Source organism: Leptidea sinapis, chromosome 16, assembly GCF_905404315.1.
Source record: "Leptidea sinapis chromosome 16, ilLepSina1.1, whole genome shotgun sequence".
Classification (NCBI taxonomy): Eukaryota; Metazoa; Arthropoda; class Insecta; order Lepidoptera; family Pieridae; genus Leptidea; species Leptidea sinapis.
In genome coordinates this window covers 9,238,481-9,265,752 of record NC_066280.1, presented here as the reverse complement: position 1 = coordinate 9,265,752, position 27,272 = coordinate 9,238,481, and the positions used below count along the sequence as shown (strand labels likewise).

The 27,272-nt window shown below is 37.5% G+C and overlaps 1 protein-coding gene across 1 annotated transcript; it reads right to left on the bottom strand.

The window, feature by feature from the left end:
• Positions 1-498: 498 nt before the first annotated feature.
• On the bottom strand, positions 499-27,272 carry LOC126968678 (U4/U6.U5 tri-snRNP-associated protein 1). Its single transcript, XM_050813724.1, has 16 exons — positions 27,021-27,272; positions 22,883-23,006; positions 20,454-20,587; positions 19,256-19,391; positions 19,045-19,156; positions 17,353-17,487; positions 14,996-15,109; positions 13,639-13,830; positions 11,908-12,033; positions 9,739-9,826; positions 7,439-7,572; positions 6,297-6,464; positions 5,907-6,042; positions 3,527-3,698; positions 861-1,098; positions 499-788 (listed from the first exon to the last, which is right to left on the bottom strand). Exons 1-16 carry the CDS (start codon positions 27,157-27,159, stop codon positions 663-665), a joined length of 2,274 nt encoding a protein of 757 aa, XP_050669681.1. The 5' UTR covers positions 27,160-27,272; the 3' UTR covers positions 499-662.

Here is a 27,272-nt window from a genome sequence, read left to right as displayed (position 1 = left end):
ACTTAGACAGATTATACTTCATCGCTTTCAAACTTATGTCAAATCACTGCTCGTTTAATAAAAACTGAATTTCACTTTTTACTTAGACGGTCCCGTAGTTTCTACGTAGTTTTTACATCCTCTTTGTTGTATTCTGCTGACTAATACAGGTGCTTCTAAAGAGCTTTCAGCATGAACAAGAAACTCCCTTCGTAAATAATACTTTTCTGTGACGTTGATTTGATTGTGTGACCATTGTTTAGCATAATTGTTCTTTTTTTATTTATCACATCAGTATCACGCATCGTAGACCTATTTTTTATTGAGTGTGTATATTTTGTTGACTATAATTTTATGGGAGGTACGGTCTATCTACCAGAACCATTATTGAAAGTTAATCTTATGTAGGTATAAATCACTCATCTTAACTACAACATTATGATACAAGGAAAAAATTCAAGTCTCAAAGGTAATTAATAAAATAATAAAACAAGCATAATATTACGGAATAAACATAATGTACGGATTTCAATTTTTATTTGTGAAGTATAATATATACTATTGGAATATTGTTGGGAGTTTTATAAAAAGTTCATACAATTCTCTAAACAGTATTGCTTATATGAGGTTTATTATTTTGCTTATAAATGAATCACGCGTGTATGTGTGTGTTTAGGTAGGAGTCAGGCATTGTTCTCCTTCTTGTTGCCGCTGAGCAGCACGTAAGGGGAGTGCGTCTCCTTCTGCTTCTGCTGCAGCATGTGTAGAGTGCCGAGCGGCGTGTCCGTCGAGCTCATCTTCTTCATCAACTGAAAATGACACAGAGGTGTGAGCTACAGCTTAACAAGGCATCATATATGTCCAGTGTGTGAGGAACTCACCCCCTCCTGAACGGCTTTCTTGATCCTCTTCTCCTGCTTGTTCTTGCCGGGCCCCTTGCCGTGGAACTTGTGCGAGAGGTACCGGAACGCCTCCTTGGGACACAGCGGGCGTCCCTCGTCGTCCACGTACTCCAGCTTGATGCTGGGCCGGAAGTTGTTCTTCTCGCGGAACTCGGAGACGGGCCCGCCGTGGCCGCGGTCGTGGCCCCGCTCTCGCCGGCTGTACTTGTCGTCCTCCCTGCACAACACCCGTGTTAGTGTGTGTCATAGAGCGAGCCTAGCGCGTATGCGACGATGGTCGCGATATATCAAACATGAAACGCGTCCTTACTGAAGTGACTAAGGCGGAACCTAGCGCGATTTAGCGTGCAGAGGTTTCAAACGTTCTTATCCGCGCCTTATGACCGCACTACGAGACTTATGTTGTGTGTTGTAAATGGCGGTAAAATACTGAATTGTTTGTAAGTGCAAATTTATCTAAACCAACAATATGGAAAAGTAAACATCCACAGAACAGTAATTTTTAGGGTATAACCTCAATTGACCCAAGAGCCAAATTAACCCGACACTATACCGATGATATCCCAGACGTCAGCCTGTACGAGATTAGTATGACCCTAAAACAGCTTAAAAACAGTGCCGGGTGATGATGGAATTACAGCTGAGCTTCCGAGAGCAGCTGGTGATACCCCTGTACTTAAGACCCTCCAGAAACTATTCAATTCCGTCATCCTCGAGGGCAAAACGCCGCAAGCATGGCACAGAAGTATAGTGGTGCTGTTGTTCAAAAAAGGTGACAAAATGCTTTTGACGAAATATAGGCCCATATAACTTCTGAGCCATGTATATAAGCTGTTTTCTAGGGTTATCACGAATCGTCTCGAGCGCAGACTTTGACCACATACATACGCTGCGGCAGGTTATACAGAAGACAGAGGAGTATAACCAGCCACTATGCTTGGCGTTCGTGGACTATGAGAAAGCCTTTAATTCAATCGAGACCTGGGCGGTGCTTCAGTCTCTCCAGAGGTGCCACATTGATTACCGATATATCGAAGCGTTGAAGTGTTTGTATAGAAACGCCACCATGTCAGTCCGTCTCTAGGATCAGATCTCGAAGACTTTCCGACTGCAGCGGGGAGTCAGAATAGGCGATCATATCGCCAAGCTGTCTTTAAGCTTCTCGACTGGAACGGACTGGGCATCAACATCAACGGCGAATACATCACTCACCTTCAATTCGCAGACGATATCGTAATCATGGCAGAGACCATGGAAGACTTAAGCCATATGCTCGATGGCAATACAGCTTTCCAAGGAGTAGGTCTCAAAATAAACATGGACAAGATCATCTCAAATGTCCATGTCGCACCTACTCCCATAACATTGGGAACTGTACTCTCGAAATTGTCGACAAGTATGTCTAAAACAAACAATCCTGTTAGGCAGGTTCAATTTCGAGAAAGAGGTCACTCGTCGAATCCAACTCGGATGGGCAGCGTTCGGGAAGCTCCGTAAAATCTTCTCGTCCCAAATACCGCAGTGTCTGAAGACGAAGGTTTTCAACCAGTGTGTGTTGCCAGTGATGACTTACGGTACGCAGACGTGGTAGCTAACTATGGGCCTTATGAGAAAGCTCACTGTCGTTCAGCGGGCAATGGAGAGGGCTATGCTCAGAGTTCCCTGCGAGATCGAATCAGAAATGAGGAGATCCGAAAGAGAACCAAAGTAACCGACATAGTCCAAACGATTGCGAAACAGAAGTGGCAGTGGGTAAGGCACGTAGTTCGACGAACAGATGGCCGTTGGGGCAGTAAAGTCCTCGAATGGAGTTCACGTACCGGAAGACGCAGTGTTGGTAGGCCCCTCACAAGATGGACCGACGATCTGGTCAAGATCGCCGGAATACGTTGGATGAGGGCAGCGCAGGACCGATTGTCGTTGAAATCTTTGGGGGAGGCCTTTGTCCAGCAGTGGACGTCTTCCGGCTGATGATGAACATCAATTCTTCATACAAATTAAAAAACTCAGCACATTGTTCTCTGTTTTTATTTACTTCGTGTACACAATCTCAAAATTGGACTGTCAAGTAAAAATACTAAATCCTTGTCCATAGTTAGCAATACCTGACATACGTGGAACCGCAACGAAAGCTCGCGACCCACTGTGGCCACCGCCCGCCATTCCCAATATTTAGTCTACCTACGGTTGAGGTCTACTTGAGATAAAAAATCGTAATTATCGTTGGCTTTTCTGTCCCAATAAACTTAACGACGGTAACTCGCCTTATCCGTATACGCTGTCTGTCAATGGGACGACGTATTGTTTACCAGGCATAGAAGTTTGTATGGAATTGCGTCCAAATATAAGGCGATAATAATTACTTATCGGGTATATTGAGACAGCTTCAGATTATTGACAGTAGAAGGTAAGTAATTTATCTCTATCTGTATCTACAGATAGAGATAAATTACTATAGTATATATTATTAGTATATTGGGTACGGCTGTTAGGGACCTGCAAGAAAAGAGCATACTCCCACCATAAAGGCGGGCATCGCATTTCTTGGCACCTATTGTTGCGGTTGTCCATGGGCGGTTGCCTTACCTCTCCCCATCCCGGGAGCCTCTTGCCCGTTTGCCCCCTCTCATATAAAAAAAACTCACCCGTGCTGCTTGTCGTCAATGGAGTAGTGCGCGGCGGCCAGCGGGTGCTGTCGTGAAGGTCGCGGCGCGCTACTTCCAGCTCGCTCCAGGTATCCCTTGCTGAGAGCCAGCTGGAGAGCACCTGCCACTCCAGCCCCCAAGGCTGGCTCTGCTTCCAGCCCCACCGACGACCCTGTGTCCCGCATACCACCGATCAGATTTACACACGGACCTCTACTATTTACCACTGGTTGTCAAAGTGTTTTTTTTTTGATAACAGTAACGGACGAGACGGACAGCACGTTGTGATGGTAATTGATCGAAGCTTTATTCCATACTTTCCTATGTCTCTAGTATTTATTTAACAACTCAAAAACTTTTGGAATTTTCAGTAATTTTCAAAAAACGGATACAAGAGTATTTTCCATCATTTATTCATCATGTAAACACAAAAACAAGTGCAAAGGAGCTTCCGACTGGTTTTGTGCCTGTTTGATATTCGCCATTTTGGCGCTATTAACCATAGCGAGTCTGCGGTACTAAAACTAGTTATGACCACCTCAGCTAAACAAACATCTATACATGGTGGGAAACTATTTACAAAAACAAAAAAAAAATTGTAATTCAAAGAACTATATTTATTTATATTACTATTATTTAATAAGTACAAAAAAGGTCTTAATGGTTTATAATTTGACGCTATAAAGAGCAATTTTAAAATGTATTTTTAGGATTTTCTACGCAAAAAAACCGCTAAAATCATATCATTTTAAGTTTCGAAACGCAACGCATATGGTTCGAGTAAGAGAGACAAACTTATGCAACGACTGTAGAGCGTCATCTCTTTCTCACACCGCGGACCACAGACAAATTTATTTCGTTCATTCTTCATAAGCGATCCAAACACCATTCAGTAAATGGCACTTCATGGTACGAATTTTAGCGATTCAGTTTAGGTACCTAAACTGAACTGTATCGGAATTGCATCGCTTATTAAAAGTTGATGTTAGGCCCTCTGTACGCTTCTCTCGCAGCCATTTGTATTATTCGTCAAAATTAGTTCTCTGGACGCTCGCGAGTGGCGCTTCAAATAGGCACAAAAATTTGGTGTCAAGCATAAGTAACAACCTGTCCAGTGGTATTTATACAGTTCAATGGATTATCATAACAAGCTATTTCTCTCTACATTAATATCAAGAAATATCCGCTATAATGCTCTGATTAACCTCCTAATTTGGCTGTTACATTAACATATCTTTGTTCACAACAAGATTGAAGGAATGAGTTGTGAGTAATAATTTTTACTATTAAAATATTAACTATAATAAAGTTAATATTTTAAAAGTAAATATATCTCACTGATTGTTTAAATAATAGTTGAATGAAAAGGCAGATAGTTGAAAACTTTCGTCCGAGTGCCAATATAGCATACAATAAAATGTTTGGGTACTGTAGTAATATGGGAATGGGCGAGTAGAAAACAAGTTTGGTAGTTCGCAGCAAGAGAGAGTAAATAAACGTTAGTTTGAAAAGATAGGCAAATTCCATTACTGATATACTGTCATAGTGTAGGTACTGTTTAATTTTTTTTTTTATGGAATAGGAGGACAAACGAGCGTACGGGTCACCTGGTGTTAAGTGATCACCGCCGCCCACATTCTCTTGCAACACCAGAGGAATCACAAGAGCGTTGCCGGCCTTTAAGGAAGGTGTACGCGCTTTTTTTGAAGGTACCCATGTCGTATTGTCCCGGAAACACCGCACAAGGAAGCTCATTCCATAGCTTTGTAGTACGAGGGAGAAAGCTCCTTGAAAACTGCTTAATTTAGACGAGTGTAGGCCGGTAACAATACTCTACAATAAATAACAAAAAAAAAATTAATTAAAAACGACACATTTAATTTTGAAAGACTTAACATTTTAATAAAGATGAAAGCAACAATTTTTCATTTTTTGAAGTGAAAACTTCATTAGCGGCGTTGAGCTCTTTTCTTGGGATTGGGATAAAATGTTAAATTCGCGTCAGGACACGTGACCTGATCGAAAATTCGTAAGACAGACGTTGAAATTATGGATAAAAGCTGATTTTTCTGAGAGAAAAACTTTTTAATGTAAAATAATTGGAATAGTTTTGAAGGTGTTAAATATTTTATTTAACCACATACAAACAGTACTTTTATACTGATAAATAAAGCGATTCGTGCGAAATTATTCCCTAACCATTCCAAAATATTAAAAAATTCACAAGATTAATGACCAAGTTTACACTTCTGCCGACACTCCCAAGTGGAACCAGTATTTTTTTTATTTAATGCAGTCAGGATTACTACAAGTTTTAAATACAAAAAGTTAAAAAAAATACAAAAGTAATATATGAGAATGGTGTGAACAGCTGACTCACCAGCGACAAGGTCGACCGGTTTCTCTTTTCCGATGTCGACTCTGCTCCAGGCGCCTGCGGCCTCCTCATCAACCTCCCCCGTGTGCTCCTCTTTGATCTCACTTTCCACCTCCATATCCACGTCGCGTTCGAAATCCTGACACATACATCACATATATACTGCCGTTCAAATAAACTTGGTATAATGTAATACCTGAGAATAAACCAAGATTACCAATTTTGCGTATGATTGGTTTATTCTCAGGCATAATTTTAATACCAAGTTTATTTATTAGACTAAACTATTCAGTTGGTATTTAGGTGTGAGACTGTGAGTATTGTTTATATTGATAAAAGCATCAATGAATGTCAGCTTGGTGGTGAATGTGTGAGTGGTTCCCGTGCACCCACCATGATCTCGGTGGTGGTGTCCCGGTTGGGTGCCAGTCCGTAGGTGGGTATTTCCCCCAGGGTGCGACAGAACTCGGCCGTCGCATCCAGCACCATAAACGCGCTTCCCTCACCACCCGACTCCTCCATTGGCTCCTCCTCTTCTTTTACCCTCTCGATGTCTTCCACCTGATTATTATTACTATCACACTTTATTGAATACTAATTTGAATCTTTATCCAACAAATGTTTTTATGTAAGAGTTTCTTAGTTAAGAGGGAAATGGTGAATTGTACACCAGATAGAGAAAGAAAATGAGGTTTCCATAGACATTTTTATACTAGAATCTTAGACACCACTATGCTCATTTCATGTTATACAACGCATAGGCAATTTTATACCAATAGTTAGCTAAAATACATTCGATACAAAACGAATGATAGCAAAAGATTGTAAAGTAGATTATATTTGGTATGATTTAAAAGAGACCACTGCCCTATATGCGATTAAACAGGAATTGCAAGATCATTGTTGTGGGTCTTAGAATTTTGTGTCCTGTAAGTTCTGTTCTAAAGAGTTCAGCCACTGCTAGCAAATGCCAGAGAACGCTGTAATCAAGCTCCGAAATCAAGTGCTCTAAGAGCTTTTTCTCAAAGAGTAAACAATTAATTTCAATATATAGCGCTAGAGTGTGTATTAACAAAACTATAATCAGCACATTTACACATTTTTAAATAGAATGTCATTGAACCGTTTTTAAGTCCAGTTTAAATTTATTCAAAAATGGCATTAAAACATTTGATGATTGAACTGAAGCAAGGTTTGTCTGGAAGAATGCTGTGCGAAAGCAAAATTCTTAGCAAGAGCTTCACAAGGCAACTGCGGTTATTATGAACAATTTGTTATGTATTTAAAGTGATAACCCTCACTTCTAGGATTAATACGCAAATAAAATTTGAAAACGAAATTTTATACGTCACTGGAACGGTTGACTCAGTAGAAGAGTGGTCGGACGGAGCCCGAGCGGTCGCGGGTTCAAGTCCCGCATCGTTCATAAATTTTGGTTACAAATTTAATTTAATTAATGCCAGAAGTGGGATATCAATTTAAAAATAACGAATTGTTTAAATACTTTTATAATGTTAATTTCCACAATATCTGACCTTCAAGGTGGTGGGAGCGGTGGGCGGAGCTTGTCTCAACCGTCGTGCGCGCGCCACGGCCGCCTGGAGCTCAGCGTCCACCTCCACCTCGTCCTCGTCCTGCTGCAGCTCACGTTCCAGCTCCGACTTCACCTCTACAGGATGACACACATAAGTGACGGTCGTACGTAGTAGTGACGCAGACTACTTACCCGGCAAGCTAAGCAACATCATCTTTTTTTTTATGGAATAGGAGGACAAACGAGCGTACGGGTCACCTGGTGTTAAGTGATCACCGCCGCCCACAATCTCTTGCAACATCAGAGGAATCACAGGAGCGTTGCCGGCCTTTAAGAAAAGTGTACGCGCTTTTTTTGAAGGTACCCATGTCGCATCGTCCCGGAAACACCGCACAAGGAAGTTCATTCCACAGCTTTGTAGTAAGTGGAAGAAAGCACCTTGAAAACCGCACTGTGGAGGACCGCCACACATCCAGATGGTGGGGATGATATCCAAACTTATGGCGTGTCGTGCGAAGGTGGAATTCGGCGGCAGGAATCAGGTTAAACAGCTCTTCGGAACACTCCTCGTGATAAATGCAGTAGAAGACACATAATGAAGCGACTTCTCTACGCAACGCCAAGTGATCCAGCCGTTCACAGGGCACTGGGTCCCCCACAATTCGAGCTGCTCAGCGTTGCACGCGGTCTAATGGACCGAGCTGATACTGGGGTGCGCCAGACCAGAGATGACAGCAATACTCCATGTGTGGACGGACCTGCGCTTTGTAGAGCCCATCTGTCCAAAACGCTGACTCTATGAAATATTAATGCATGCGAGATATTTCTAAATCCTCAAGCCCTGAAAACATCGATTTTTGCTATGAAGTGCTCTTCCACTATTGGTTTTTTTATCATTATCTGTCTCATGTATGTCTTGTAAAGTTATGGAAATCAGTATTTATTACACCAGTACACATGACCAATTTCAAAATTCTGCATTATTACTAAATTCTTTGAGAGGGTCATAGTTATACAAGCACTCATTTGCTAGCTTAAAAAACACCTATAAAACTAAAAAAAAATTCAAATGTTGCCATAAATACTTTCGTTTCATTATTTACGTCAAGGCTTTATTATAAAATAAAATTTAGTCCAATACAACCCCAATAAGACACAAGTTTGTGCGTTCACCATTAAAAAGTCTCCCTTTGTCGTATCCCCTCGATTCAAGATCACTCCTCTAACTGCCACAGCCTGTATTGGCATACTTGGCGTCGAAATATCGAGCGACGTTCAGTTCCGTGGTCACTTGGAAGAACTGGCCTCTAAAAAGCTTGGTGTACTCAGTAAGGCGAGACAGTACTTCACTAAAAGCCACCGCCTGCAACTTTATAAGGCGCAAATTCGGCCTCACATGGAGTACTGTTCTCACCTCTGGGGGGGTGCTCCCCAGTACCAGCTTCTTCCATTTGACCATATACAACGAAGAGCGGCTCGAATCATCGACGATCAAGTCATCTCCGATCGGCTTGATTCTTTAGCATTACGTAGAGATAATAATAAATACGAAATAAAAAATCAAAATATGTCTTATTTAATAAAATTAAAATAAAAATATTTTTAAACTCGATTTCCAATACAATCTTTTAGTTTCTTTTATTTTATTTTTTTACTATTTTTGGATGGTCACTTTTAAGACCTATAACAAAAGGAACCGTGTTGTCTACAGCTACTGTCAACGAGTCGACTTGGTAGGTACCTACTGAAAATCAGTACTGGAAATCATTTCCAAAAATACTGAGTGGGTGTCCTTTTCATGACCCAGTATTTTTTTTTTATTTGTTAATATAACTATGTATATATGTTTTGTGATGTCATGAATAAATGCATACTTTACTTTACTTTACTTTACTTTACTAGATGTGGGTTCTCTCTGCATCTTCTACCACATTTATCACGGGGAGTGCTCAGAGGAGCTGTTCGGGTTGATTCCAGCGGCCGAAGTCACCACCAGACATTACGTGCAAAGTACCATCCGCATCACGTAGACGTCTGGCATTCCACAACCGCGCGTTTTGTTCGAAATTTCTTGCCTGGCACAGCCACTTTGTGGAATCAACTACCGGCAGCGGTCTTCCCGTACAGATACGACTTAGGGACCTTCAAGAAAAAAGCATACTCCCACCTTAAAGGCCGGCAACGCATTTCTTGACACACCTGTTGTTGCGGATGTCCATGGGCGGTTGCCTCACCTCTCCCCGTCCCGTGAGCCTCTTGCCCGTTTGCCCCCTCTCATATAAAAAAAATGCAAGTGATCACCTGTGTCGTCGGTTTCCAATGGGGCAGTGCCCGCTTCATACTCCTCCACATCTATCGGCTCTTGCTTAGCTTTCTTACGCATCTTGCCCTGATATACATAACATAGGTGAATTGGAAGCATTAAGGTGCAAAAAAACATCACATACTACCTTCTCCAAGAAAGAAGGATGACTCTATTAATCTATTATTTTATTATATATGTTGATATAACTACTCTTGTTAAAACTGCTCAATCTACAATTGATTCCCCTCATCTCCTTCCTCTCGTAAACCTCAGAGTTCCTCTAAGGATAAGTAGACAACCAATTTTCGGAAACAAATGGCGCTTTGATACAGAAGAAACTCTCCCGACAATCTTTTTTGGGCACTCTCTAATAAAACATTTAATATATTGTGTTATTGTTATAAAATAATCATAATCTATTTCTAGGCTGTCCCAACACTTAGATATTTATATGGAATAGTAGGATTTACGACAGAGCCATTTTTTTAAAAATGCATTTGAATTTATTTATATACTAGCTGCCCCGGCAAACGTTGTTTTGCCATATAAAGTATAATTCACGCGATAGTTTTATAAATATTCTGGTGTGTAAGCTATATTATTGTAAAGTTTCATCAAAATCCATTCAGCAGTTTTTGCGTTAAAGAAGTTTAAACATACATCCAGACATACAAACTTTCACATTTATAATATTAATAGGATAATGCCTGAACAGTGGCTGGGACTTTAAGTGCAGTTAAAGGTATTATGTATCCTATGAAGACTACTAGAATTAGTTAGAAGACCCCCCCATTACAATAACCCCGTCAAACTAGTTTTCTGGCCTAAAGGTGTGAGTGGGAGTTTTACTTATAGAATATTTATTACTACTATAGTGAAAAGTATAAAGAGACTGCATAATAAATGTAATACTAGAAAGGTTAGGGAACATAAGCTAATCTTAATATATATAAATTACGTGACACGTTGTTTGTCCGCGATGGACTCCTAAACTAATGAACAGATTTTAATGGTGATTACTCCATGGAGTGCAATTTGGTCCAACTTGAGAGATAGGATAGTTTTTATTTCGATGTGGGACCCATAATTCTTTTTATTTTCAATATTTGTTTTGTATGGACATATTTTCTATGAGAGAATTTAGTGACGCACGGTTTGACAGTTCCGCTGTGAAACAATTTCATTATAACAACAGGGAGCAATTTTTACGAAATAATTCTTGATGTTTTGATTATTGGCAAATTCCTATAAAACAGTATTTTTTTTTATTATTTACAGAACAACGTCTGTCGGGGCAGCTAGTAAATAATAAAATAACAAATTATTACGGTAAACGAACAGATAGACATATGGTACTCTATGTATTTTTAATAATATAGACATATAAAGACAGACCCCCAAGATAAAGATTGTATTAGTTAAGAAAAAGCTTAAAAATGTATTGTTAGATAATAATAGGTAATAAGTATAGAAAGAACTACATGACATCAAGCATTATCCAATATATAAAATTCTCATGTCATGGTGTTAAACTTTGAACTCCTCCGAAACGGCTTGACCAATTTTCATGAAATTTTGAGTGCATATTGGGTAGGCCCGAGAATCGGACAACATCTATTTTTCATCCCCCTAAATGTTAAGGGTGGGTTTTTTAAATTTGTTTGATTATGAGTCAGCATTAAAAAATACATACAACTTCAAATTTTCACCCATCTACGATCAACAGTTACTTTTTTATCGCGATTTTAATATCGGCAATACATTTGCTGGGTCATCTAGTTATAATATAGATACTCGCATCTTACATTATTATACATTAATTTTTGTACCATTTTTAAGTATTTTCTTTGATTAACGCGAGTGTTACACATTTAAATAAAACACTTTTTATACAAATACTATCTTTGACTCATTTCATCTGCGATCCCCCTGAAAAGATCTTGAAACGTCCGCGTCGGGTTAAATAAAATGAAACTTTTACGCAAAAATCTAATATAAAAACAGTTTAAATCCTTTGAATGTGCTTTATTTGAACCATTTTATGTTATGTTTGTATACAATTAGGCTATTAGCAGGTTATGTATAAAGTTAATGAGCCCATATCACCGATAAAGGTAACGTTGGCGAGTAAATAAATGAATAAAAAAGTTGTCTGTGGGCCTTACCTTCTTCTTGACCTTCTTGAACTTGGCGCTGATCTCATGCTCATCCATGTAGTCGGAGGCGACCCGTAACTCCGGCATTCGCAGCGACTCCAGCCGTTTCTCCGCACCATACAGCCGGTCCTGCATCTGCAAGTTGCAACACACCACCCTATATTACCAAGGTGCCTTCCGGACCAACATTTCTACAAGTACAAACTAGTGTGGCCTGCAAAATGGTTCCAAAACATGACCAACGCCTCAACATGAGCACAATTTTTAGTTATATTTTTTATGAAAATAATGGAAGAAGACGAACAGGACATTCACATAGCTGATGGTAATTAATATGCCCTACCCATTACATTGCAGTGCCGCTCAGGATTCTTGCAAAAACCCCAAACATTCTGAGTGGCACTACAATTGCGCTCGTCACCTTGAGACATATAAGATGTTAAGTCTCATTTGCCCAGTAATTTCACTAGCTACGGCGCCCTTCATACCAACAGTAATGGTTACACATTACTACTTCACAGAAGAATTAGGCGCCGTTGTGGTACCCATAATCTAGCCGGCATCCTGTGCAAAGTAGCCTCCCACTAGTATATTAATAAAAACTAATTTTTATTTTTTACGAAGTTTTCAACGAACTCTCTTTCACGTAAATACCAAGAGGTGGAATGAGCTTCCTTGTGCGGTGTTTTACGGACGATACGACATGGAGACTTCGTTAAAGGATGGCAAAGCACTTGTGATTCCTCTGGTATTACAAGAGAATGTTGCTCTCATAATGGTGATCACATAAAATCAGGAGAACTGTCCCCTTGTTAATCTTCCTCTACCATAAAAAAAGGACCTAACTGTAGTAAAAAAATAAAGACGATTTGTATTTGTACCATAGACTTAGAATATATCTCTGTAGTGTACTGACGTCTAGTCTGAATTTGATATGTTCTAACAATCATTGTCACTAAATCGATAATCCCTATCGCACGCTTCGTTTGTCTGTACGCTTCTTTTCAATCGGTCATTCTTGTCAGAGTGGTCGTGGTTGCTAAGATGATACAATATTAGTCGCCGTTGGTCTCCTTAGTTTTGGGTCGCACTGCCTCCCTCGCGATTCTCCACTTTTGACGGTTTATAGCATTGCGGGAGCACTGTGTCTGGGTCGCTGCTTTGATAAGATCCGTCCAACGCGTGATGAGCGTCCTATCGCTCTTTTCCCCTCCACCTGGCCCTGCATTATCAACCGCTCAATCGATCCTTCATTTCTGGAGATGTGACCAAAGAACTTCAGAATTCGTAGATGCACAGTCGATGATAGCCTTTCTTTTATCTTCAGTTCTTTTAAGATGGAATAGTTGGTTCGGAAAGCCGTCCAAGGGATCTTCAGGACTCGCCTCCAACACCACATTTCTAAGGCATCAATTGTGCGGCGGTCTTGCAGTCTAGGAATCTAGTCTTGACTGTACGCTAGCATATTCTTAATCATAGTTTCTCAACCTTATTTTGCTCACCGCCCATTTTGAGAATATGTTTTTTTTCTAGAGTATTTTCGTGTATTTTTTTGCCTTTTTAGACTATATTTTTTAATCTACCCACGCCCCATCTGCGCCATCTCAATGCCCCCTAATTTTCTCTGGGTCTTCTACTGCCCCCCCGAAAGTCTCAAACGCCCGCAAGGGGGCGTTATCGCCCACGTTGAGAATCTATGTTCTAAATCTATGCTTTTAGTATGTGACAGGACGGCGTTACCGAGGTAGCCACGTTGTCGCGCGACCGCTGCTCCCCCAGCAGGAAGCCCCTGCTCCTCTCGGCCGCACCAGGTTCCAGCTCCTCGTCATACTTGGCCAGCACGGCCCGAGGCAGCCCCAGAGCCTCCGCCATCTCGTTCTCCTCGTCATACGCCTGGTAGCCCGCAGCCGCCTTGCGTCGCTCTTTTATATTCTGAAATATTATTAACATTCTTTAATCATTTGTAACCCAGCCATCTATTTAATATAGACATAATTGACAGGCCCATGTGCAGGGCCTACATGGTGGCAGAGGAAACTGCTTGACTTCAGCATTGTCCAGGTGTAGCAACTTACTTGGTCAACGTCTTGGTACCCCATATACAACCCCGGAAGTCTTTAGGTAGGACAGGATGTTACTGTGCTTTCTAGAGGAATTGAAGTGGCAGGAATAACAAATATATTCCCACACACGCACCAGATTATACCATAACAAACCCAGCCACCAACATCAACTAACTGCTATAATTATTAGTATTTTTTTAGTTCTATTCTTTGAGTCAAGCTAAAAAAATCAAAGTTTATATCCCATCAGGAACACCTTAAATCAGCTAAATTAAAATAAAAAAATCTCTCCACCTTGACGTTGGCCGAATCGTCGACATTCAGTCGACGGAGCCAGTTAATATAAAAAAAAAACAGACGTGTGGCACTCGACACTGCCGCGGTAAAGCTATTTTGCATAGCATTTTTTATCAACTTATGCAATTATAATTATTTATTTATTTTATTTATGCAGTATTTTTTTTGATAGAATTAATTTTAAAAAAAGCAAACGGGAAGTGAGTAAAATTTAACTTGCAAGATTTGATTACAGACAGACAACGGTACAGGTGAAACAAAATTAAAATGCTTGTCATAATAAAAATTAAAAAAACGTGATAAAAAAAATCAAGATCTACCCCAGTCTCGAACCTGGGACCTTCTGCTCAAAAAGCATACGTGATAACCGCTGTTCCACGGCAACTGTAATGACCGCGGCGAAATATCTATATACATCTAGTAAGTAAGTGTTAGGTTATTTTCGTTACGGAATTTCTGGATTCTGGTCTCCACGCTCAAGGCCCGCGATAGAAGCTATGCAATAGCTTAAAAAAATTATGATTACAATTTAGTTGGAAGTAGAAAACCGATAACAACCTTTTGTAAAATTTCAAATGGCTCAAATCGTTAAGTTATACCAAACCAAAGATGAGCAATTAAGACCAGCTGAATTTTGAATTTGGTACATATAAGATGACAAATTTGAATCAAATATACTTATAATAAAGGACCTAATTAATATTCGTCTAGTCACTCATATAATGAAGTGTTCATACCTTCTTGTACCTCTCGTCGTCGACAATATTCACGTTGACGAGCACGTCTTCATTGTCTTCGGCCAGGACATCTTTATCGGCCAGTGTCAGTATCGTGTCACGCTCCTCGGGCAACTGTACAGAAAACACAAATGTGGAATAGTTTTTTAAGTGATAACTTTTGGTGCACCGCGTACACAATTTTTCGTGGGTAATAAGTTAGGTTCATCCGTGACACTCTGAGGTATTTTTTTTATGTAAATAATGAACGAGACGAGCAGGACGTTCAGTCGATGGTAATAGATACGCCCTGCCCATTATAATGCAGTGCCGCTGAGGATTCTTAAAAAATCCAAAAATTCTGAGCAGCACTACAATTGCACTCGTCACCTTGAGACGTAAGATGTTAAGTCTCATTTCCCCAGTAATTTAACTAGCTATGGCGCCCTTCAGACCGAAACAAAGTAATGCTCTAGCCGGCATCCTGTGCAAAGGAGCCTCCCACTGGTAGTGGTAAAGTCAAAGGCTCGATCGGGTGAACTCAGGTCCGCCGAGTGTACCCGAGCGACAAAGATACAGTCAGCTGCTCAAGATCAAAAATCAAAGTTTTTATTTCCATAAACATGTTAGATTGATGTTACATGAATATAAAATATATGTTTGCCACATTTATGTCGTGCAAATTTTACAAAATACACTTCTAAATCATTAGTTACAATAATATCAATTTAACAAAAGATTAGTAGCAGTACTATTTATTAATTTAATATTATTTAAAAAAAATGTCAAGCTCTTTGCTGTTGTGTCACTGTTCATTTCATAATTAATGTCATAATTAATTTATATAAATGAATTGCTGTTCGTTAGTCTCGCTAAAACTGGAGAACGGCTGGACCAATTTGGCTAATTTTGATCTCGAATTATTTGTGGAAGTACAGAGAAGGTTTAAAAGGTAAAAACAACAATATCATTTTTCCTTTGATGTGATGATCCCCCGTTGTTCAGCAATCAAATTGAGTTTTTATATTGAGTAGTTTAAAATGAAACTAATTAGAATTTCTATATCATTCCAACCTTCTCAGGAGGCAAAAAAGAAACGTAATTTTAGCTAACTATAGATAAAATATGGTGATATCTTCATTTAATATAAACGTTAAGTTTTAAGAAATAAAGATTTTTATAAGTACTATGTGCTTAGTCATGTGTGTACGCGGACGAAGTCGCGGGTATCAGCTGGTATTCAATATTTTTATTAATTTTTATGATTAAAATTATTTTTGACTGGGTAAATTTAAAATTAAATTTAATAATTTATAATAATAATTTAAAATTTAAAATATTTTAAATTTAACCGGTGAGTCAGATCCGTGAAAGTCGACATAGTGCAGTCAAAATATGTCAGTTCAGCTCCAAACGACACACAATGGGTTCACTGAAAATCAGTGTCGTGCACAGTATGTATGTATGGACACAACTGAGTGGACTCCAGTTTTGGAAGACCACTGCCACATTAAGCATTGCTTTTTTTTTCTTTTGTAATACGTTAAGTATTTAGTTTAAGCATATTATAATATTTGTTTTCACTAACTTTTGTTGTTTGTGTGAATGTGTCAGTTTTTCTTCCAAAATAAATTCCTCTAGATTTGATTTCATTTTCAGTAAGAGAGGTACTGCTATAAATTCAAATTCAAATATTTTAATTCAAAATAGGATTTAAAATCACTTATTGAACGTCAAAAACTACCACCCATTCAAAAGAGACTGCCTCAGATCTGAGAAGAATGGGCGCAAGAAACTGAGTGGGCTTTTCTTTTAATACAAAATATGGATTACAATGTGATATCTTACAATAAACATTTATAATTAAAGAGCCTGAGGGTGTTCGCTTTATTCCCAGTCCGTGGTGTCATTAAGAAAATCGTTTATGCTATAATAACCTTTCCCACACAAATGTTTTTCAACAATTCTTTTAAATTTCGTAACACATTTGTTTTGTACATTTTCTGGGATCAAATTGTAGAAGCATATACATCGCCCAACAAAAGACTTACTAACTCGACCCAACCGAGTAGTAGGCATAAAAAGTTTATGTTTGTTCTTCGTGTTAACATTATGAATGTCATAGATTCTAGAAAATTCCTCAATGTGCTTATGAACATACAGAACATTATCAAAAATGTATTGAGAAGCAACAGTTAAAATGTTTATTTCTTTAAATTTTTCTCTTAATGATTCTTTAGGACCTAGGTTATAAATCGCGCGAATAGCCCTCTTCTGCAGCTCAAAGATGGTATTTAAATCGGCCGCACTGCCCCATAACAATATATCATAGGACATAATACTATCAACATAACTAAAGTATAGTAATCAAATGTTACCAGGTCCATGTCGTGCGCTACCCGCAACCCTCGCAGGTGCCGCTCCCGGTAGCTGAGCTCCGCATCTCCACGCTGCTCCTGGGCCACCAGCTCACTCACGCCGAATACCTCGTCCATCTCATCCAACATTGCCGCCTTCAATAAAAGATTCACGTGATCAGATCAGTTAACCACTTTAATATTAATTGTAATCGTTTACACAAAATCAAATTTCTTTAAAAAAATCATTTCTCGAGCATGAATCTTGAGACTTCGGGCATGATCTAAAGTCAACATCTCAGAAATAAAGTTGTTAAAAATAAACCAAGAATAAAACCGTAAAAGTGATGTCTGCCTGTTTTATTTCCTTAGTTACCTTAAAAAAAGCGAGTACACAATCTTAAAGATGGGCAATGCTCCTGTGATACTTCTAATGTTTCAATAAATAACGATATCTCAACAATATCACTGCAAAAAATGGTATAGATATCTTTCATATGACTAATATCAATAAATTTAAAACCAACTGCATTAAAATATTAAAATCTTAGTTATGTAGGTTAAATATAAGAAGTAAATTATTGTATTATGTTATAGTTATAAATTTTATAAATCTCTTTTTTTAAAGTAAAAAAGTATTTAAGTCATTTAATATCATCATTTTTGTTTAACTCTTCATTTCTTTAATTTTATTATGTTTAACTGTTCAACTTTGTTATTCTTCTCGCACTAGTCTTTTATCTACACCCATGCTTTAAATCCTCTATTAAAGATCATGAAACAGTTAGCTTATTGCCAACATTAAAACACCCAATGATCTAATAACCATTAACATCATCCAAACGAGTGTTGTAATGTTGTACTGAATTTCATTACAACACTCCTATTTTTTTTCATTCCCTTCATGCTCAAAAAGTTTCAACAGACAGCCACATTCTTATTGCTCGATGTGTGGCAACTGAATGAATTTCAAAAAAATAACAGTTGGTTTACGCGCGTTCCACACTACCAGAACGTCGCGCGCCGTAAAAAAAAGTAGGTTATTCGAATCCCCGCCATTTTTCTTCGATATTTTTGTTTGTTTACAAAAAATGAGCGATTAATTTCCTAAAGAACATAATATTCAAGTGAATTTTAATTATTGCACTATACAAAATGTAAATTACTACTAAAATAAATAATTCTTTCATTAATACTTAGTTTATTTGTATATAAGTAATGGATGATATTAGGTTACTACTAGGACTGGCTGTTTTAATGTTAGCAGTAAGCTAACTGTTTCAGAATCTTTTAGAGGATTCATATTCTGGGTGTAGATAAAGTCTTGTATGCAACTGTTGATAATTAGGTATTAAAACACTCATGTGATACTATTATCACCACCACATATAATCCACATTCGTGTTTTAATACCCCTTATTACACAACAGTTGCATAAATAACTATTACACCTGTAAGGACATGTCATATTGTACTATCCCTTGTGTATTTGCTAAAATTTTAATTGTATAATGATGTATTGTTGGAGTAACTATCTAAATAAATAAAATAAATAATAGAATGTGGGTGGTGGTGATCACTTAACATCAGTTTACCTGTATCGTCATTTACAAAATAAATAAATAGTCACTAACTTTTCAGATTGTTTCAGTGCAACACTGCACTTAATTGAAATAATCTACAGGATGTATAAATTGGAAAGCAAGTACAAACCCGTTTAGCAGCTTCCTGTTTCTGTTTCTCCATCTCTCGCGACTTTTTTACCCAAGCTGAGGCATCTTCGTCATCTGAAGCCACTTCGTCCACCAGAAGGGTAGTCTTTAATCTAAAATCAAAAATAATTTAAAAATTCATTGGTTGTTAGAACAGAAATTATTCAGTAAACTTGAGGAATTCATATCACATTATTTAAATATATTCATACTTTTTCTCAAGTTTCCTCTTTTCCTTGCGCTCCTCGAGTCGTTCGCGTATCTTCTCAGTCTTCTTCTGCTGGGTGATGTTCGCGGCCGGCTTGTGGTAGAACTCTCCCAAATCATCTTTGATTTTACCGTCATCAGCTGAAAATTACAATTCTTTCTACAGCTTTTTTCACTATTAAAGTATTTAAGGAATAAAACTTTTTGAAAACTAACGAAAACCTCTATCATTTTACTTATAAAGAAGATTGGATCTAATAGGTATAACGTTAAGAAGACAGTTGCGATTTTGTTCCGTTCAGGAGGAGGTCCGGACGGTTCCCCGATGTTTTCTTGGATGGAGAGAAACTCGAGAGGGTTGAGCGGTTCAGATATCTCGGTCACATTGTGACTGAGTACCTCAAGGACGATGAATTTATAGAACGGGAGAGACGTGCTTTATCTGTTAGGTGTAATAGTGCTGTTGTGTCACTTTGCTAAGTGTACTGACCCAGTGAAGGTGCAACTCTGGGAAAAGTACACCAGGCGTGCCATCAACAACATCAGGGTGCCTCGGTACTGTAGCGCGTCGGCCATGTTCGCCGAGGCCAGAGTACCGGAATTCTTTGCGGTCATGAGATCGCGTATCGCAACATTCTGCAGCTGATTGCGAGAATCCAAGAATGACATCCTGAGCACGACACCCCACAAGTTAGGATATCATCCCCACCATCTGGATCTGTGGCGCTCCTCCACAGTGCGGTTTTCAAGGTGCTTTCTTCCACTTACTACAAAGCTGTGGAATGAACTTCCTTGTGCGGTGTTTCCGGGACGATACGACATGGGTTCCTTCAAAAAAAGCGCGTACACCTTCCTTAAGGGCGGCAACGCTCTTGTGATTCCTCTGGTGTTGCAAGAGAATGTGGGCGGCGGTGATCACTTAACACCAGGTGACCCGTACGCTCGTTTGTCCTCCTATTCCATAAAAAAAAAACGCTAGCCGGGTGTCTGGATTGCTCAATTCACAATCATTGGCGTTCAGTGCACCAGGAGCCTAATAGGAAATAAATAGACCTGAATACAGAATTGTATTTTAATTTATTTATTATTAAATTTAATTGTATTATATTATTTTACTTTATACATATATTATTGTAATTTTAACTGGGTGCATAAACCTTTTAATAAAGATATATTATTATTATTATTAAAATAACTACATACCTGTTTTCTCTGTCACTTCTAGAGGTTTGAGACCAAGTTTAGCCCTAAGTTTGTTAGTTTCTTCAATTGATAAGCTTTCTTGATTTGATGACGGCTGAGCTATTGGTGACACTGACCTCTCAACACTTGTTCGTCTGAAAATATTATAATATATAGTATTAACAACATTTTCTTATGAAGAAGCCACTAGGCTTGGTAGTAAATAGTAATAACATACTCCCATACAGTAAACTCAACTCATTAGTTATTTATTAATTGAGGTCAAAAGTATGAAATTAACAAATATTTAATTTAAAAGCGGAAATGCCATGTTGCGTCCTAAGTCTAAATAAACTTACGTTGGATTTAACTGTATAGTGATACAGTTAAATCCAACGTGAAATAGCAGAGACAAAGAATACATTTGTATGAAGTGCTTCTTACTTCGGCCGTGCCCACCATCTTTCGGAATGCGTCGACGTGAACCCGAAAAAACATGTGTCTAAAATCGAGACTGTGATTTGCAAAGTCTGCCGACAAAATTTATTTCAATTCAACCCCAGGATGACACAAGTTTGTGCGTTCACCGCTAAAATGTTTCCCTTTGTCGCATCCACTCGATTCGAGATCACTCCTCTAACAGCCTGAATCGGCATACTTGGCGTCGATATATCGAGGGACGTGGTCAAATTGTTCTCTAAAAAGTTGGTGTACTTAAGCGAGACAGTACTTCAATTCAAGTCACCGCCTCCAACTACATATATTAGGCGCAAACTCGGACTCACATGGTACTGTTCTCACCTCTGGGCTTCTTCCATTTGACCGCATACAATAAAGAGCGGCTCGAATCATCGATGTTCAAGTCATCTCTGATCGGCTTGGTTCTTTGGCGGTGCGTAGAGACATGGGATCTTTCTGCATCTACTAGGAGTTCTTCTGGGAGTGCCCAGAGGAGTTAAGATTCATACCAGCATGTGCATGGGTTTACCCGTCTAATATAAAAAATTGAGCCTGATGCATCTCTTCGACCATATCGTATAGATTTTACGCCCCGCCCCAGGACACCGAAACAAACATTGGCATTTTAGGAGCATGACGACACCTGCCATGAAGGATCATCCAAGGATTCTTCAATAGGTTTTTGTTTGAGATATTGTGGCTTTGAACTTATTGACAGAAACTTTTCAGGAAGCAACTTTTTATAAAATCGAACACCATTGCTTTTAAATGATCTGTTAATTTTATATAACCTAGAAGTGGTGATGAAAAGTATGTCTTTAATTCTGGTATTATTATAAAAGCAAACGGTACTCAAGGGAGTCTCGGGCCCAATTTTGATAAAAACTAAAATTGCATCACTGGATTTTTTAAAAATCAATATATCTGGCCAGTAATTGAACCTGATAATCAAAATAACATATTATCCTGTATAATTTTCGATAGTGTTGCTAATGAAGATCATCTTCTGGGAGGTAATGGCAAAACAATAGTGGCTCACGGACTAGTAAAAAAAGAAGGACTCCACAACGTGATATTAGCAAGTGAAGCACTTTTATGCTAGTGTGTGTGTGTGGTTACTGGGTATACCAGTTACACAATTTTTTCTGCCTTAAATACCTAATCATATATCCACAAATACTTTTATATTATTGTTTTTACACTTTTTCACAACGAACGACGGCATTTTTAAAATATTTTATTGAGACGCAAACTGTTCTGTCACAGACGATGGCAAATCTCATAATGCCGGCCGATCGGCTTGTATTAGTGTAAGTGTATGTGTATGCGTGGGGCTATGTATTTACACGTTCACCGGCTTGTTTTGGTGCCTCACTGTTATGTAAGGTGACACAGAGTCCTTCTTTTTTTCTCGTCTGTGTGGCTAGTGTGCTACATGAAAATAATTCTAATCATGAAATACACAATCATATTACAATATTTTAAGTTGTAAGGGTTTGAAAGTTTAATAAATTTTTGTTTATTGAACTATGTACTTTAAAAATAGTATAATAAAAATCATTCTTGGTATACCAGCTGTTTTAGAGCCAATTACCCGCCGCGATGGCAAGCGTCCTGATGGAAAGACGCTGGTGGCTTGGGCACCGAGAAGGCCATCATGTCCAATTTACGTCAGTTGGTGCTGGGGCTGCTGCTTCGACTGCCGAAGACACCAAACGTCGCAAATACATTGGTCTCAGTGAGTCATACATTTTTGTGCCGTTTGGTGTCAAGACACTTGGCGCGCTATCTTCACGCCTCAATAAGACTACTGAAAGCCCAAGCGCTGGCAGCTATTTCAGTCAACGGATCAGCTTAGCTATCCAGAGAGGAAATGCTGCCAGTATTCTTGGTACACTTCCATGTAATGATAATTTTAATTTTATGTAGTCATAGTATTGGAAATATAGTTATAAGATTTGTATTGTTTGAATAAATTCTTCTTGGTATACCTTTCTTTATCATGACTTTTATCCTTGCGTGTGTCAGTTGGAGGGATACTGGTACTGCGACTACGGCTCCGTACAGCTCCATTGTCTTTGACATTTAGATGCGAGTCCACAGGTACCTCCTCAACTGCAACAAACATAACACTTAAATTGCAACACAGCTCTCATCCACAATAATAGACAGAATTTTTGGGTATTTCTTCATGTTTTCAAAAAGAGTGTAGTGAAATAGTTCCCATGGCAGCCAGTACACTTAAGCTATCTGGGCCTTGACTTGGTAAAAGTTATACCTGAGAATAAAACAATATTCTTGGTTTATTCTTAAACCTTAAAAGTTTGTTGTATTTAGATGTATATAGTGTTTCCCGTATTTATTGTCAAGGTTGCCTAACATTCGGAAAACTTCAGAATTATCATTGTAATATAGTCGGCAATATAGTCAACATTAAACATAGTCTTGTTTTATTCTCAGGTATAACTTATTTGTTTGTATTGAATAGGAGGACAAACGAGTGTACCGGTCACCTGTTAAGTGATCACCACCACCAACATTCACTTGCAACACCAGAGGAATCACAGGAGTATTGCTTAAGGACTTTGACTTCAATCAAATTAGCAATTCATAAATAATATATAATATCTGGACGACCGAGCCTTGCTCGGATTTTTATGAAGTTACAAAAAAAACTAATAGGACATCTGGATTCGAACCGGGGTCTTCTGTTTTCCGGATCACCCAATGTCCCATCTGAACTATTATAGTATTGTATATGGTGGCGAATTCTACCATTGTATTCTAATGTTATTGTAGCAGTTTCTCATTAAAACACGGATAAAACTACATTATTTAAAATTGAAACCTAGCTTGATCAATTTCTGGCCCCCGAAACTACCTGTATACTAAATTTCATTAAAATCGTTGGAGCCGTTTCCGAGATATATATATAAGAATAGATATATATATATAAGAATATAATATATATATATATATAAGAATAGCTCGCTCAAAGATATAAGATTATACATACTGAACTTCGATATTTTAGCAATATTTATACAAGTAATTTATCTTAAAGTACTGCTCATGATAAAAAACATTTACTAGACACATACTATATAACAAATAATTGAGCATATTAACAAAATGTTCTTAGATAAAATATATATAAACTAAGGATTTACTAAACTTACAATAATTTGGCAAATTATTTTCTATAAAACAACTAAAATAATTAAGCGTTTTTAAATTAAAGTGTTTTTTTTTTGTTTTGAACAAGGGCACTATTCTAGTAATAGAAAAGTAGACCCAATTTAACAGCTCACAATACTCAAGGAATATTAAAATTGAAACAGTGGTGTACACAAAAATAATCAGTAGTTATAATTATTAACATAGTGTTTTACAACTATTAAATTTCTGTTGGAGTTACTGCTGATTTTGATTGTTTTTTTTTTTTATGGAAAAGGAGGACAAATGAGTGTATGGTTGACCTGGTGTTAAGTGATCACCACCGCCTACATTCTCTTGAAATACGAGAGTAATCACAGGAGTGTTGCCAGCCTTTAAGGAAGATCTACGCGCATTTTTTATTCATGCTGTTTTGTCCCAGAAACACCACACAAGGAAGGAAGTTCAAATAATAATAAATACAGGTATACAAGGAATGAGTATCAAAAATTGTTGGTGGTATGTGCATGAAATAGATTCTTATTAATTCATATTAGAATTCCACATAACATATAAAAATTATGTCACCTGAGTACTAGAGAATATCAAAACTCAATCCTAAATTAGAAAATAATCAATTTACTTGCTTTTGACATTTCAATAACCAATCTTAATATATATAAATTACGTGACATGTTGTTTGTCCGCGATGAATTCCTAAAGTAATGAACGGATTTTAATAGGGATTACTACATGGTTGGTTAGGTTTGACAGTTCCGCTGTGAAACAATTTCATTATAACAACAGGGAGCATTTTTTACGAAATAATTCTTGATGTTTTGAAATATTATTGGCGAATTCCTATAAAACAGTATTTTTTTATTATCTACAGAACAATGTCTGTCGGGGCAGCTAGTATTATATAAAACATTTTGGTGACCACTTTTTTCAAATCATATTTGGAATGACTATTGGTATTTTTGGCTTGGTGTATGTATGAATGTTAGATTTCACAGAGGTAAGCTTTCTATATAGTCTATGGGTTTGGACAAGATTGACACCTTGAATTCCAGACTGAATTGATTGCTTTATGTTAATAGAGATAATGGAGCAAAATTGGGATTGGATACAAATGATTTAAGTTTTCTTTAGTGTTAATTACGAGTCTCATACCAGATTTTGGCAAGACAACACATCCTGAGGAAACATGTTGAGGAATTGTTTTAAAAACAAATATTGGCGGAATTAACACTTAAGAAAACTTACATCATTTGTATAATTATGGATTTCCGCAAAGTAACGCCTAATTCAATTAATTTTCTTGGGATTGGATGTTGAAATTGACTGTTGATGATCACTGTCATCAAGGTCCTCTTGCATACCATACATAGGATATGGAGTGCCTCCATTGTTGCTAAATGAAAATTATTCATATTCCATTCAGCACATAAATGTTACAGTCTCTACTTCTGTCAAAAATAAGTTACCAGTTACCATGCAGGCTGTAAAGCATGTGAAATGTTATGATAATTAAATTGATTGTATTGACTTAATTATTATATACACGGTTTAAACCTTTTAAAAAAAAATATTTAAAAATATTACTTTATATTTATTTGTGTCTGTCCAAAAAACGACTATACCAAAACCTGGCAGTAACCACATCCACAATAATTTCAGATACATCAAAAATTATGTTTACTGAAATTTGATAAATTTTATGCGCTCATATTAGATATATCCTTTTTGTACTTAAAATATATCGAATAAAATAAAAAAATAAAAACATATTTGAATTATGTGAAAAAATAACATAAATTTATTTTAATATAACTGCTACAAAATAGACAAAAACTGTTCAAATTAATTCTTGGGGCACAAATTTTAAATTCACATTCTTTTTAGGTGTGGACATATGTTTAGATGATGTTTTGCCAAAACCAATTCTGTAGTGTCACTGGTTATTATTGATATAAGCTATTAAGCGATGTGGGCTAGCAACAATAAGAAAACGAACCAATGTCATAGATATAAAATATCATATCCAACAACTGAAATGGAAATGGGCTGGACACATGATACGAAGTAAGACTGAGAAATGGACTAAAGAAGTGACAGAATGGTGTCCAAGATATAATACCAGAAATAAAGGAAGACAGCATCGAAGATGGGAAGATGATATTCTAAAGGTGGCAGGTCCGACTTGGATGAGGACAGCAAGAGATAGAGATCTTTGTGGAGAAAACTTGGGGAGGCCTATGCTGAAAAGCAAAACAATCTAGAAACTGGTGTCTAATATAGTAAAGTATCACATAAGTACTTTTATATAATCAAATTAAAATAGTAGATTTAAGATTAGAATTGTAACTGCACTTATTTATAGATTGTTAATAAAGGCTTTTTTATTATTATATATTTATATTATTAAGCAATGTGTTAACCAATCTCACATTTTAACCCAAATAACACAGTTCACACTTTCTGTAGTTAATATTTCATACATTTTCTAGATAGCTGGCACTAATCCTGTTTACTATGAATAAAAACTCAAACAATAATGATGACAGTATAATATATTTTTAACTATATAGAAAATTTACTTTCTGATTTTTTTAATAAAAAAAAATTCAAAATGCAACTAAGTGATCAGGGGAATATTTATTTGATAAATTATATTCAATTAAATAATAGCGCGGTGTTTGTGACAATGTTACCTCATACCCACCACACCAGAGAAGTACACAGGTTGCACACTAATCTCGAATGGCACCACTCTGAAAACGAGCAAAATTTGCCATTATCATGTCAACGTTATCATACGCTACCTCCAGCAATGATATTCTGTGCTTAAATCTAACTTTGATTGGCATAATTTTAAGGTTAGAATAACAAGTCAATTACTCAAATATTGCTTTTCGATTATCATTCTCAGAGGTCAGCGTTTCAATATTTACATGAGAATGGGAAGCTTACCATCTGGAGATCGATCCTTCTTGCGATCTTTGTGTTTCTTATGGCGTTTCCGCTCGCGCTCTTCGCCATCTAAAGGGGAACGTGATCTACTCCTGTGCTTCTTCTTTTTGGAATCCTTCTTGTGCTTTTTAGATCCCATTACTAATATATGAAATAAAACTTATTGAACATTCAACAATAATAATGATATTTTTATATTCAAGTACTAAACAAACTACTAATTGCGAAATTTGCAAATTACGAATTAAGAAT